This window comes from Hylobates moloch, unplaced genomic scaffold (genome assembly GCF_009828535.3).
Source record: "Hylobates moloch isolate HMO894 unplaced genomic scaffold, HMol_V3 SCAFFOLD_4, whole genome shotgun sequence".
NCBI classification, from domain to species: domain Eukaryota; kingdom Metazoa; phylum Chordata; class Mammalia; order Primates; family Hylobatidae; genus Hylobates; species Hylobates moloch.
Genome location: NW_026652279.1, coordinates 84,856,260 through 84,871,557, shown reverse-complemented (window position 1 = coordinate 84,871,557; position 15,298 = coordinate 84,856,260). Strand labels below are relative to the sequence as shown.

The following is a 15,298-nucleotide window of genomic DNA, read 5'->3' as shown; positions in this document are numbered from 1 at the left end:
ACAGATTCAGTCCTTTACCTTCCTGGAATGCCAATTACTCAGCAATCTTCATGTAAACTGGAGAAAATGTTTCCAGCTGTTGTAACAGAAAATGCCTTCCAACTTTTGATTCATTACACAAGGTGTTATCACTCATTTTCTGGCACAGAGCTGGTGCGGTATCCCAGAACTGATCTGACACACTTTCTTCAGCTGATGTCAAACCAAATCATAAGGCAAATAGGACAAAGGAAAAGTCACATGAACAGAATCCATTTACAGTGGGATCATTCACACTGGTCCTTCCAGGTGAGAGAAGCACTGAGAGAGAGAGATTTGCAATTATTTAAATACATAGCATAAAGCTTCATTTTTCTCTTCAAAAAAAAAGTAATTTTAAGACCTAGAAAACACAGTTGCCAATCCTCAAAATAGATTCACATTTCCTCTGGTTCTTCCTCTAGTTCTCTTGTGCCCCAAAATGTAGGTATGTGGGTGTAAACTTCTCCAAAGTCAAGTTCTCATGCATTTTGATAATCTTGTAAAATTTTGAAAGTAACTTCCCTCTCATGTTAACTGATGGTAGAAAATGAATGGGAACTTTACACACCTGATTCCCAATACATCTTAATGGGAAAGTGCAGTCTCATAAAACTGAGGGTTAGGACATTTAGTATTTATTTTAAGGGCTTCTAAAATATGCCACAAGCTTAGAGTACAGGGACTAATTTTAATGGAAATCTGTTTACTAGCAGACTGGTACACAAAAGTAGGCTTTTAATATTATTTGGATTTTTTTTTTTTTTTTTTTTTTTGAGACAGAGTTTCGCTCTTGTTGCCCAGGCTGGAGTGCAATGGCGCGATCTAGGCTCACTGCAACCTCTGCCTCCCAGGTTCAAGCGATTCTCCTGCCTCAGCCTCCTGAGTAGCTGGGACTACAGGTGCGTGCCACCACACCTGGCTCATTTTTATATTTTTAGTAGAGACGGGGTTTCACCACGTTGGCCAGGCTGGTCTCGAACTCCTGACCTCAGGCAATCCACCTGCCTCGGCCTCCCAAAGTGCTAGGATTACAGGCATGAGCCACCGCGCCCAGCATTATTTGGATTCTTAATGTGCTAGACGTGTTATTAATTCAACTATAAAGTAAAACACATCTTTCAGTTATTTAAAATATGAAGGCAATGTTACTCACAGTGTTTCGGCAGTCACATTTTCAAACAGTACAAGGACATCCTCAAATAAGATTAACTGTATCAATCATCTCCTACTCCCGTGAACATACGAATGTGAAAATGCAAGTTTCTCTAGTAATGAAACTTGCAGTGAGTCTGAAAGGACTCTTCTCTTAGGATTCTATTGTGAGGAGTTCTCCCAAGTCTTCCCACTGCCCACTGAAAGAAAACTAAGGTATTCCCAATGCCTGGCACAGAATCCACGCAGAATCGATGTTTCCAGATCTAACAAGTCTACAAGGATATGCACATTTTAAACATTAAAAGACATTTCTGTTAAAAAGCTAAAGCATAATTATCTTAATAAAACCCAGGTGAAACTCTTGATCCAATTTGGCAAAACCAAAGACAACTCTAAATAGTCTGTTCACCTAACAGGCTTTGTAACAGGTCTTTGTTTTTTATGGTCACTGTCAATAATTGGCACTCTGTACAATACAGTAATGCATGAGATTAGATTTTCTCCAACTGAATGTATCCTGGAGGCATCATAGCATGATCTTCAGAAATTCTCCCTTTTCCTATAAACTGTTGCCAAATGCAGCAAGGATTTAATAAATGGATGCATTTTTTTCTCAATACACAGTGGCTAAGTCTACCAATTTGACACACAATGTAAATAAAGAGAAAAGCAATTTTTGCTATATAAGAAAACAATTGGCAGGGCATGGTGGCTCACACCTATAATCCCAGCACTTTGGGAGGCCGAGGCGGGAGGATTGCTTGAGTCCAGGTGTTCAAGGCCAGCCTGGACAACAGGGCAAAACCCTGTCTCTACAAAAAAAATATATATATATATATTAGCCAGGCATGGTGGTGCACACCTGTAGTCCCAGCTACTTGGGAGGCCGTGGTCATAGAATTGCTTGGTCCCGGGAGGTGGAGGCTGCAGTGAGCCAAGGTCACGCCACTGTACTCTAGCCTGGGTGACAGAGTGAGATCCTGTCTCAAACAAACAAACAAACAAAACTGATGATGTTACCAAGAAACAAAATACAATAAGCCTGTGCTATTCCTTTTACAGGAGACCAATTCCAGAAATGGCCTGGGAAATATATCAGTAATTTTACTCTTCCCAGGGTCACTGTATCAACCAACAACAGAAACGAATCTTTTACTGGTTCTTTGTATACAGACCCCACTTATTTCTAGGGTTTATTATTTTTTCCCTAATTTAGAGCTATAACCTCAGAAATGGAATTGACCTTCCCATTCAAAAAAGGCCCTGTTAATGGAGTTGCTGGGCATTGTATGGCTGTTTGCAAAGCCCTGTCTGCCCTAAGTGATGGGCAGCCCCTGCCAGCTGCCAGCTGAATTAAATAGGTGACACCGCCTCAATCTCTTAACCTCCCAGGCCGTGTTATAAGAAAATCACTCTAATTATGATTACTAAGTGGTTCCTTCACACCAGCTTATCCCATCCATTGTTGTTTTCCACAGTCAAGTCTGCGGTACATAAGACTCTTGGCCACTAAATCCGTGGGCATGCCTAGGAAATTATTATAGCTAGAAATTATTTTCGAAAGTTACCCCTCCATTCCTGCACACCTTAAAAACAGCCCACATCTTTCTGGGCATCATCCATGTTGGGAATTGTCTCATGCGTAGGGACTCCATCTGATAACAGTCAAAGATCTAAAATCGGTTCCCAGGACCAGTTAATGACTTCCATTCATTCCCATAGAAGACACCCGGAAGCAGCACAGGGATCATATTCAGTTTGTGCAGCATATTGAGGGGAGATACAGACAACTTCTAACAGCATGCATATATATGCACTTCGTGGCATTAATCTCTTCCTCAGGATCCGTGTTTCCACAGCGTTTGTTCAGCCTTCCTGCCTCTTTAACCTACGTTTATTCTCCATACAGGAAGCCATTCACCCTCCACATGAGGCAGCCCACTGAGGCTAGATTGCGGTGAGAACATATTTCACACTAATGCACTGGCTGCTTTCCAGAAAATTGTTGTTGGCAATCATATCTTGCCATCTGATGTCAACATTGGCATTGAGAGGATGCTAATAAAACTGCGAAATCAGCTAAAACTAATGTTTAATGCATCTACCATGCAACAACAGCCAGGGTTCGCCATCTTTAGGGCTTTGAATTCTGATGTTCCATTCATAATCTTCAGTCTCCTAAGCAGCACTTCTGAAACTTAAATGTGAATATACACAGCCTGAGAACCTTGTTGAAATCACACTCTGACTCAGTAGGTCTGTGTGGGGCCTGAGGGTCTGCATCTCTGCCTGCTCCCTGGTGGCCTTGCTGCTGCTGTCCCACGACCACTCTTGGTACTGAGGTTTTTATTTATTTAATTTTTTTTTTCTTTTGAGACAGAGTCTCACTCTGTCGCCCAGGCTGGGCTGGAGTGCAGTGGCACCATCTAGCCTCACTGCAACCTCTGCCTTCAAGTTTCAAGCGATTCTTCTGCCTCAGCCTCCTGAGTGGCTGGTATTACAGGCACCCACCACCACACCTAACTAATTTTTGTATTTTAGTAGAGATGGGGTTTCACCGTGTTGGCCAGGCTGGTCTTGAACTCCTGACCTCAAGTGATCCGCCTGCCTCAGCCTCCCAAAATCCTGGAATTACTGGCATAAGCCACCGCACCCGTCCGGTAGTGAGGCTTTTAAGAACACTGATGAAGCATACACCTGTGCACACAACACGACTCTTTACAACTTATTTCTGTTGTGTAAGCAGTTTCTAGCTCCCAGACTCTCACTCTGAAAAAGCATCAGAAGTAAAATGTCTAGTCTAATCTTTTTTTTTTTTTTAAGCTAGTGCTTACCTTGAGTTATTTTCTTCCTGGAAGATTTTTTTTTTTAATAAAAAAATCAATTTTATGTTACTATCTGCCAAGGCAACTTTAGTTTATGGTCTTCCAAGTAGAGAAAAAGGGAATAGAAAGATCTCTTGTAGGGGCACTCCTAGCCCTATAATCTACTTGTTAAAGGATGAGCCACAAGTTAAAACTAAGAAATGTCATCTAATAAATTGTAAGCATCTAATGAGGGTAGTCGTGAATACAGAAATCAACAAAGGACTATCTTCTTTATCCCAGATATTTTGGTCTCACACAGGTGTACAAACAGTTCTAATGCAAAGCAGAAGTGATTATCCACAGAAAAAGAACTACCTTGTGTTTTTCCCTCAGGGAGGAACTCATAAAAGATCATGGTGACTGTGCTCCCATTGACCTAAAAAGCCTGTTACCTGGCAAGTACAAAATAAGACTGGACTTATGGAATCAGACATGTTTTGAAAAATGTGACTTTTTTTCTAAGAGGATTCTAGAATAGAGCAGATAGAGTCTGAGATACTTTTAACCTCCAATAACTGATTACACTGAACAGCACCTCAAGAATTACTACTTTACATGCTGTTTGCTTCTTTTTTAAATTATTTTATTTTATTATTATTATGTTTTAAGTTTTAGGGTACGTGTGCACTATGTGCAGGTTTGTTACATATGTATCCATGTGCCATGTTGGTGTGCTGCACCCATTAACTCGTCATTTAGCATTAGGCATATCTCCTAATGCTATCCCTCCCCCCTCCCCCAACCCCACAACAGTCCCCGGAGTGTGATGTTCCCCTTCCTGTGTCCATGAGTTCTCATTGTTCCATCCCCACCTATGAGTGGGAACATGTGGTGTTTGGTTTTTTGTCCTTGTGATAGTTTACTGAGAATGATGGTTTCTAGTTTCACCAATGTCCCTACAAAGGACATGAACTCATCATTTTTTATGGCTGCATAGTATTCCATGGTGTATATGTGCCACATTTTCTTAATCCAGTCTATCGTTGTTGGACATTTGGGTTGCTGTTTGCTTCTTGATCGGACTTCGGAACATGATTACTATCAGCCGTAAGTCAGAAGACAGACAAAAGAGGCTCTACAGACAAGTCACAAGAGAGGAAAGCACACTGGGAAACGTGGCTTCAGGGGATCTGTCCCCGGACAATGAAATAACAAAGTTAGAGAGGGAATGGCTTGATATGTTTCCCACATAAATGTGCACACTCATGTGAAGGTGCCAGCAAGGAGCCAAACTGCACACAGAGTGGGATCTAAGGGTTTTTTTGTTGTTATTTTTGTTTTTGTTTGTTTGTTTTTAAAGAAAAAGACACGGCCAGGTGCAGTGGCTCACGCTGGTAATCCCAGCACTTTGGGAGGCTGAAGCCGGCAGATCACTTGAGGTTAGGAGTTCCAGACCAGCCTGGCCAACATGGTGAAACCTCATCTGTACTAAAAATACAAAAATTAGCTGGGTGTGGTGGCACACACCTGTAATCCCAGCTACTTCGGAGGCTGAGACAGGAGAAATCACTTGAACCTGGGAGGTGGAGAGGTTGCACTGAGCTGAGATTGCACCACTGCACTCCAACCTGGGAGACAGAACAAGACACCTGTCTCAAAAAAAAAAAAGACAAAGAAAAAAAGACCGAAATATGAGCAAGGACCATCTTCTCAACGCGACTGTGGGTAATTTTAATTTATCTTAATATTTTCCTATTTCCGTCAAAATTCTTTACATTGATTATATATTAATCTTACAAAGGACAAGATCAATTAAAAAATAAATCTCCCATCTGTCCTTTTGTTTCTAAGACATGTTGTTTACAACATAGTTCCTATTTAAAATTGGATTTTTAAAGTTCCATTTAATTTCTGAAACAGACTTCTTTCATTTAATTTAGTTTCAAGGATTTAAAAACTAATAAGGAAAATCTGGTGCAACATATTATACTCTGCCACCACAAACACCCTTGAATACTGCAGGTTTGTGACTCTGCAATAATTAGGCCAGATGCTTTTCATGCACATCTCCTATTGGCCCACCACCAATTTTTAAATCCATGGGACATATTGATCAGTTCTTCTCTTTATTCACTGGATGGCTAAGGCAATGTCAGGAAGGAAGAATTGCTCTAAAGCAATTCTCCTGACTCAGACGGCGAGATGTTTCTAACAGAATATCTATTGTTCCCCCACAAAATGAAAGTGCTTTCAATAGCGAAAATGATCTAAAATTGGCAGATGCGTTCTTTTTCTTTTCTACACTACAGTCTTTCATGAAGAAGCCCTAGCTAGAAACAAGCACCATGGTGCAGTGTGCGTGGTAATGTAGAGTGTGGCCACACTGCAGAGGGCACCATCATCATTTACAGCTACACACGACCACAGCCCAGGGTGACCAAGGCAGCTCCTCTATGGCCATGACCTGTAAGGACCTTGCTGAATACTGGACCATATGCTAATGCCAAGTGGATAGACCACAGCAAACTAGTCAATCATCCAGCTACTTAGTCATTCAATCATTTACCAGGTCAAGCTCTGGAGACTCAAAGGCCAATAGAACACCTTTCTTAGCCTCATCCTGTAAAATCGAAAGGAGGAGACAGGCATTACAATAGACCAGTATAATGAAGATTTGCATGGCACATACAATATACGGTGAACAGGCTCCAAGAGAGGGAGCTGTCAATTTTATATGGGGAAGATAGGAAATATTTCATAGACAAGGCCATCTTTGAGCTGAATCTTGAGAAATGAGTAGTTTCTTGCTTTGCAGAGCTGGGGTTCAGTGAGATTATCTTCAATTATCAATGTAATCATCAATGTAAATATATATAGCAATGGGTCCAGTGCCAGGCACAGAGAAGGTATTCACCAAATGATACTAATGGTAATATTACTTTCTCGGTGGGATGGATTGCCAGTAGAAAGACGCCTTTAAGGAATGACCTGTACCATTGAAGAAGAAAGAGAAAGTACCATTGAAGAAGAAAGTGAATATCTGCATCGCATTCACAACTGACTGACAGTAATGGGATGATAAAAATACAGTCGTTAGTAGTTCAGGTAAAGTAGTTCAGTTACAATGGAAATGATGCAAAATGACCAATTCTACATTCATGGTATTATACAACTACAAGGGTCTTATATTTTTAAGAAAGCCTGGAATATGAGAACAGAAGGGTGAAGGACTGATATTTTTAGAGGACCCACCATGTGTCAAGCCAAGGCCTTTATATACATATTTTGTCAATTAATTATCACCCCAATATTATGAGGTATGCATTATTATGCCATCTTAAAGAAGAGGAAATTGAGATTCAGAGAATTTAACTGATTTGCCAGAGGTCACACCACTAATGAGTATTCCAGTCAGGATTTGACTTTATATTAGTAAGTGTCTCATTTCGAATTCCATGCTCTTTTTATTATATCATGAAGCATTTCCATGTAAAAAGCCACATTTACAAAGGAAAATATGATTAGTCCTTATAAAAGGATAATTTAAAATAGTGAGTCCCTTTGGCACATTTAAAATATGAGTTTTTTCCAAAAACAACTTAAGTGTCAGCTTTTCCATTATAACAACTACCAACAATTGGGTACCAATCACAGTGCTAAATTTGCCATGTGAATTGTTTCATTTAGTCCTCATGACAACTTATAAAGCAGGCATTATTATCATTATTATTATTCACAATATACAGATGATGAAACTGAGGATTATCAGGGTGTGAACTATTTCCAATAGGAGGATAAATTTCACTGTGCCCAGAGTAGAGGACAGATTTGAACTCAAGTCTATAATTCTATGGAACTAATATTTTTCCTCTGTGTCAAGTTATCGCACATATCTATGCTTAATTTATAGCATACATAAGCAAATTTCCTCATTATAAGTAAATTCAATATGCAGAAATTTTAAACTTAACTAATCAGTAAGTTGGTAGGCTAACTTAATTTTCCAGGCTTGGATGAAAAACCACAAGCTAGATTTTCCAGACTGAAATCTCAGTCCAGGCTCGGCTGAATTTTTTTGTTTGTTTGTTGCAGGGATAACTGACTGACCAGCTGACTTTAAAGTCCAAGTTCTTTCCATCATCCCAACATGCTCCTGCCAGACAGAAAAGGCTCATAGGCCGGGTCAGGGCTCCAGCTGTCATAGAAGCAAGAGAACTCACCACCAGAAGGCAATCACAAAGCCAGTAGACTTGCAAACGTCCCCCAAATGCTCTCAGCACACTATGGAAGGGCTTTAGAAAACCTATCTTCAGTACAGCAGTGGAACACTAAGAGAACTTGGAATTCATTTTACGGCGAGCTAGAATGCAATTTACAGAAAACTGACTTTTGCTAAAATGAATCTAAGCATTAAAATATACATCACTGCAGGTACCCATAATTGATCACATCCTCAGAGGAGCTCAAAGTGAAAAAAAAAAAAAAAAAAAAAAAAAAAAAAAAGGATTTAAATCTTCCCAATTTGGAGGCACTAACATCTACATAAGGACAGGTGTAGCTCATGAGTCCTAAATATTGACCAAAGATATGTGACCTAAAATAGCACATTCTATTCTGAACACTTTAATTCTGTAAGTGAAGTGTCATTATGATTCTTAAACTTTTTTCTTTGAAATCATCTATTTCCATCAATTCATAGCTCTAATAAATCATGAGGATGGTTTAACATGTGCTCTGAGCTTTTGTAGAAAATTTTAATTTGACATTTTAAAGTGTAAGCTAAATTACTTGTATCAACTGTTTTTTTACTCCAATTGCAAACAAAACTAAAAAGTATTACATTCCCTTTTGCTACATAGGTAGTGTAGCAAATCAATGGTACACAATCTTTATACCAAGAATGAAGAGTTTTAATATGCTTGCAGAAGTTAATTAGAACTGTCACAGAAAAGTTCTACTAATAAAAAAGGAAAAATACCACTGCTGCTAATAGCTACAGAAAACCTCCTTTTCCATTCCAAATAAATCCTATCAGATTCTAAATTTCTTACATTTTATCTGGAAACCTCTAGTTTCCACATTTTCTATGCTTATCAACTCCTATAGCCAAGGTCAGATGTAATAATAATTTGTATCACTTTTTTAACTTGTAAGAGGAAGTGCTTTAGAAGTTAAGCACTCTAAACTCGAGTCGACCAAATTATTTTTACTTCAGATTAGAATTAGATATTAAAAGCCAAAAAGAAGAAAATAAAGACCATTTTGTGATATCTGATTCATAGATTCCTATTAATCATCATTACCATTTCCTGTAATCAAATAAACTCCTATATTAAACACCTAAAATAAATGGCGGCAATTATTGACTCATTTACAAGCATCTTTTGAGCTTTATGTTTATAACAGGCAATGAGGATTCATGATCAAAAGATACAGAGAAGATGTAATAATGGATTAATTTATCAACAGCCCCTGGGATGTCCTCAAAATGGCAGTTATGATGCTTTCTCATGGTTTACCATCTAAATCAGTTTATGGCTACCCGTACTTCAGCTGAGTAATTCCTAATGTTTTCCATATTGGGAAAACAATCAATTGTTTGCTCACTCTAGCATGCTAGCAGTGGTAGATTTTTTTTTTTTTTTTTTTTTTTGAGATGGGGTCTCACTCTGTCGCCCAGGCTGGAGTGCAGTGGTGCGATCTCCACTCACTAGCAGTGGTAGATTTTATACAGTACATGGCCTATATGAAATGTCTATAAGATAAAAATATAACATCTCTGGGTTTTTTTCTCTTCACTAAAGCATGCTGCAATGTTGTACAGATCTTTGATGTTGAAAAGTAGATAAGATAGGGATGTGCATTTATTTTCTACTTAAAGAGCAATCTAGTTTGTCATTGCTGTATTTCAGTGGGAAGGGGATCATTGGGAAGTGCCCTATCTATGTTCTTTATAGTATAAATCACCTACTTAGGCACTAGCTGTTCTATGTTTCTAAGGAAGGATTCGAGAACCACAGATTTAGCAGCTCAAGAAAGCCAGATTTGCTTTTCCATAAAAGGAGCCAGGAGATATGCAAGGGTATCTTTGTAGCAAATCTGGTAACTTTTAGGCTTATTTTAAGCACTTAAAAAATAGTTACACTCCAAATGGCCTCTGGGAGTAACTGCTTGGCAGGTTAAGTGAATAACCCACAGCAGAGTTCCAATATCCAGAGCCTGGACTTGGGCAAGAGGAAGAGACTCTCAGACTCTAAGATCCTGCAAATCCTCCCCTTGGACATGGGTTCAGGGGACATGATTTTAACTGCTAGCTAGAAAATGTCCCTTTTTCTTCTCTGGAGGTCTTTAACCAAGGCCCAGATTTAAAAAAAGAAAAAAATGCATCACTGAAATTAAGGCATGGTAAGTGCTTCCTTGAACTGCCAGCCATGCCAGCAAAAGGACTGATGACCTGGTGAGCAGTCACCCTGAAAGTTGCAAGGAAGAGGAGGAAGGCCGGGGCAGCCATTTACTGAAGCTTCAGTGCCCCCGAATAAAGAATGGAGTTGAAATCATTAGAAAGGGTTTGCTCACACATAGGCTGCTTATGAACTACAACGGTCATCTTGGCCAATTGCAGCTTCCTGCAAAATCTTTTCTAGATTGTGCAGCATTTCCAAAACGTTTATTTCCTTATCTTAGTCTAAAAACATCAAAAAAAGTACTGTTCGATGAATTCTTTGCTTAGGCCTAACACAAACCCGAGACGCAACTGAGCAACGAGTGGTGGCAGAAACAAGTGAGAACGGCTTGTGGTCTATGCCCTCTGGTGTCCGTCTCCTCTGGGTAAGATATTAAACAGCAGGCTCCAGCTTTCATGGTTCCATTGTCCAAAATCCCAGCGTCAACAGTTTTCATGCCATGGATACATCTGTAGGCTGCCCCAAGGCAATCTACAAAACCATCTTCTTCTCTACCCATTTACTCAAAGCACTCAAGTAATTCATTTTTTTAAACAATTCTATTTCCTCAACCCAAAAATATGAAATTCTTTACTGGGCATTGGAATTCCCATATTGTTTATGGAGTTGATGTGAGGGTTCAGTTAAACTATTTTTTAAAAAGGCGGGACAAGTAATCTTAGGGTGACATCTTGTTGGCAACATATGGACCCCGATGCCACCACAGGCAGGCCAAGATGGTAGCAGTGCAGGTGCCACCCCACTATGGCCAAGCATTATTCCATAGGACAGCGTGGAGGAAAGTGGCTTATTCTCAGAGGCTTATCAAGCCTCAGTCTCTGCCAGGGTTGTCGAAAATTCTGCTCTAACCAACTGCTTATGGGACAGATTTCTCTTTTGAGCCAAAATGATTCTAAAGACTCCTGGGGTCCATGAGGAAGCATCTTTGTTCTCACTGGGAACCCAAGGAATAAGTCTTTTATGTTCTTTCCACTTTATCATCCAATTCCTCTGCAGCTTTTCACTGATCCTGCTATGAAGAGAACACGCCAACACTAGGGGAAATGCCACAACAGCAAACTGAACGCTTGACAAAACAACAGTTGAGTCCAACAGTCAGCGCAATGACTGCAGGGAAAAAAAGGACAGAGCAGAAATGTTTCAGATGACATTCCTCGGACAAATGACTCCCTTGACAATTCTTACTCAACACATTTACAGCAGTTCGGTGCTTTAACGTAATCTAAAGTGGTACAGTGGTTACCAGCACAAGCTCTGGAGCAAGAGCAGTTTAAATCATAGCTGTGTGGTCTTGTGCATGTTTTTAACAAGTTCTGTGCCTTAGTGTTCTAATCTGTTAAATGGGGATAATAAGCAAGTTGTTATGAGGATTAAACATGCTAATACATGCAAAGCACTTAGAACAATGCTCAATAAAGCTGTCATCATTATAGTTCAAAATTGCTATCGCATGTATCATCGTAGTTGACCCACAGCTCTCTATAAAACACAGGTAATAATTTTACCTGTGTTTCACTGATGAGGATAATGAGGCTCAGTTAAGTGTTTTGCTAAAAACATAAGGAATCTATGGCTGAGCCAAGACTTGAATCCTGGTCTTTTGACATTAAATCTGGGATTCCTTCCCATGACTTTGGATTATTTACATGTAAACCACAGTAAACTAGCTGATATCAAATATTGATACTAGAAAAATTTAGTAAGGAAGAAAACAATTGAGAACATCATACCTATTCTAGGGATTTTTTCCTGAAATAAACAAAATTTAATAATCAGCTGATGGCAAATTGTTAGCTAAAGTCATTAAGGCTGATTTTTAGATTCAGAGTAGCATTTTGGAACTCCCAAAATTCTGAAGTGAGGCAGGGAGAGGGAAAATTTATCCATATGTATTCTTTGTTCTGATGAGACACTTTATAAAAATATTTATTTGAATAGGTAAATATTTATGAAAATAGATGAACTCCCATCTTGAGAAAATTCAATATATGAAAAATCAGAACTACAAGACGTTTGAATAACTCATTAGAAATGGAGCCAGTGAAGGGCTTAAAAAATGTGTAAAGGTGAAGTTTGCCATCTTATTGCTACTATAATTCACAAGCCAGCATGAACTTTCTGGTCATTGATAGACTGATGACATTTAGGCTACAGACTCTTAAATCTAGAAGACTAGGTCTCATCCATTAGAGAATCTCATCCATTAGAATCCTTATCCAAATGATACTTAGGGCAAGGGTTATGAGACAAGCAAAAATGGTAAATACAAATGAACAACTGGCACATACTCCTTCTTTCCTAATGAATTTTATAATTTAGAGCATCTGAATGGATCCCTAAGGGAAGTATTCTTTCATGACTAATACTCTTTCTAGGATTAGCATCTATTTCTAATTCAGAAAGTTTGAATGTGCTCACCTTTAAGAACTTGGAGGAGTCTTCTATTTAATAAGATCCATCTTTTAATTCATGGATCATTTTAATTTTAATATTTACTATACATACAAATCAAATTATCCCTCAAAAAAATTTTTTCTTAAAAAAAGCATTTTGATAGCACCACATTAAAAACTAAACTTCCAGCAAAGATAGTGTGCTCAAAAATATAATCTGGTAAACTCTGAATGACTAGCAAATCATGCTGTACATATAATCAATGTTGTTTGTTTTTTCCTTTTTCTTTTTTTTTTTTTTTTTTGAGACAGAGTCTCACTCTATCGCCCAGGCTGGAGTGCAGTGGAGTGATCTCGGCTCACTGCAAGCTCCGCCTCCCAGGTTCACGCCATTCTCCTGCCTCAGCCTCCTGAGTAGCTGGGACTAAAGGCGCCCACCACCACGCCTGGCTATTATTTTTTTTATTTTTAGTAGGGACGGGGTTTCACCGTGTTAGCCAGGATGGTCTCGATCTCCTGACCTCGTGATCCCCTCACCTTGGCCTCCCAAAATGCTGGGATTACAGGCGTGAGCCACCGCACTCGGCCCTAATCAATGTTTTTTAATTCAACTCACCATCAAGGTTCTGTCAAACCTGTACAAAAATAGTCCACCCAAGCCAATAAGAGGTGATGCTTCCTTTGGGTTCATCTGACCAACTCACATTAAAATGACCACCCATCCAAGTCAACTGATGTTCATTCTGTAGCTGAAAAACCTCCCTTTTATTTTAACACTGAAAAATACAAGATGCATACTATTCTAGAAATATGCCTTTAAAGCTATTCAGATGGAAATATGTCATTTCTTAGATAACGTATTTTAAAATCTATAAAATGTAGGTAAATCTCACTAGTGAACACTACAAAGACTTAAAATCATAAAATATTTAGGTCAAAGAAATAAGTTAGAATTTTCCCTACTGGTCACAGTTTACTTCCACACCTCAGTCATTCTTAAGGCTATAAGACCTATGAGAAAACTGAAAACAGACGACAGAAAAGAACCATTATGTTAAGCAAATAATAAATGAAAAAGTAGAAATCACTGAGTAATTATTTAATCTTCAAAGATATGCATTTTTTTTCTTACTTTATTCCTATGAATAATACTGCTCAACTCAAACTTCTGGCTGTTCTAGGGCCAGCAAGTACATATTTGTTGATTAAGAGACCCAGGCCCTTTAAAAACTTGAGCAAAATGTATGCTTTAGCCACGTATACCCTCCAACTCCCTGGTTTTTGCCTTAAAGTCAAAGTCACATCACAATATGTCTCTTACCTGTTTCCCATCCAACGTGTACAGGCGTTTCACCACTCCCGAGTCCAGCTTGATGGCATCGGTGATATCAGTGAGGACCTGCTCAAAGGAATGAGCCGTCTTCTTGTTCAGCAGAATCCTGACAGCTTTCCGCGGCTTCACGCCACTTCTGATGATGGTGACCAGCTTGGGCCGAATGAAATCCTTATTCTCTCGCACCTCTGAAGGGCTTCCTTTGGCAGTGGCCAGTGAAGACACCGCCCGAGAAGCCGAGGTGGTCTTGACGTTCACTGACCAGTTGGGGTTCACATTCTTGGTGTACTCCAGTTTCTTGAAGGGTTCTATTGAGCCACATACATAACTCTCTCCTAAGGAAGAGAGAAATATATTTAAATTTACACTAAAATATACCCATTTCTTTTTTCCTACTTATCCTCTCTTGTGCCTTTTCTGCTTAGGGGCAAGAGCTAGCCCTGACTTTTCAAACAATGGAAGTGTGGTTAATAATCAGGGAAAAAGAAAGATTTCTGATTGCTAATCTGGCACTATCAGCAACAGATCCACATCCTGGAAAAACAAAACAAAACATTATTCCTCCATTTCCTCATCTTAAGGTCGGTGATAGAAATGCTGATCTGCTTGAAAAGACCTTAAAGAAGTGTGAAAGTGAATTTAAAATAGAAAATATTCTTTGGGAATTACAGATATTTAAATCTGCAGAAAATTTCAAAATTGGAAGTACCTATATTTGCTACCTGAGATAATTTAAGCACTAAGAATGAATCAGAATACAGCATCTTAAAATTGTCATATAATTTACGAATTTGATGAGAGTTGATGCTAAAGATTTTGTAAAGCCCAGTAAAGTGCCAAACGCAAGCAAATAATCACCCTTCCTTTCTCTCATCTGTATAGTGCCAATCACAGTGATCCACACATACTATAAGGCCAATTCATACTTGTTCATAAGTAAGAGGTTTTAGAAGTCTTCAACATACAAACTACAGCTTCAAAAATGGGCTTTAAAATAAATATAAATAAATGTTTATTAAAAATGACTCCTTAGCAGGAAATCTTTTAATGAAAATAATCAGACTATTAAGTAGATGTAGGTCACACACACAAAAAAGAAAAAACATGAACCAAGAGACAACAAAT

At 38.9% G+C, this 15,298-nt stretch overlaps 1 protein-coding gene across 5 annotated transcripts in view; it reads right to left on the bottom strand.

The window, feature by feature from the left end:
• DCLK1 (doublecortin like kinase 1) overlaps positions 1-15,298 on the bottom strand; it is a 359,833-nt gene that overhangs the window by 326,090 nt on the left and 18,445 nt on the right. For all 5 annotated transcript variants that reach the window (XM_032150479.2, XM_032150476.2, XM_032150482.3 and 2 more), the window contains exon 3: positions 14,162-14,508. In XM_032150479.2, the coding sequence (XP_032006370.1) occupies positions 14,162-14,508 (347 nt within the window). The remainder of the gene's footprint in view (positions 1-14,161; positions 14,509-15,298) is intronic.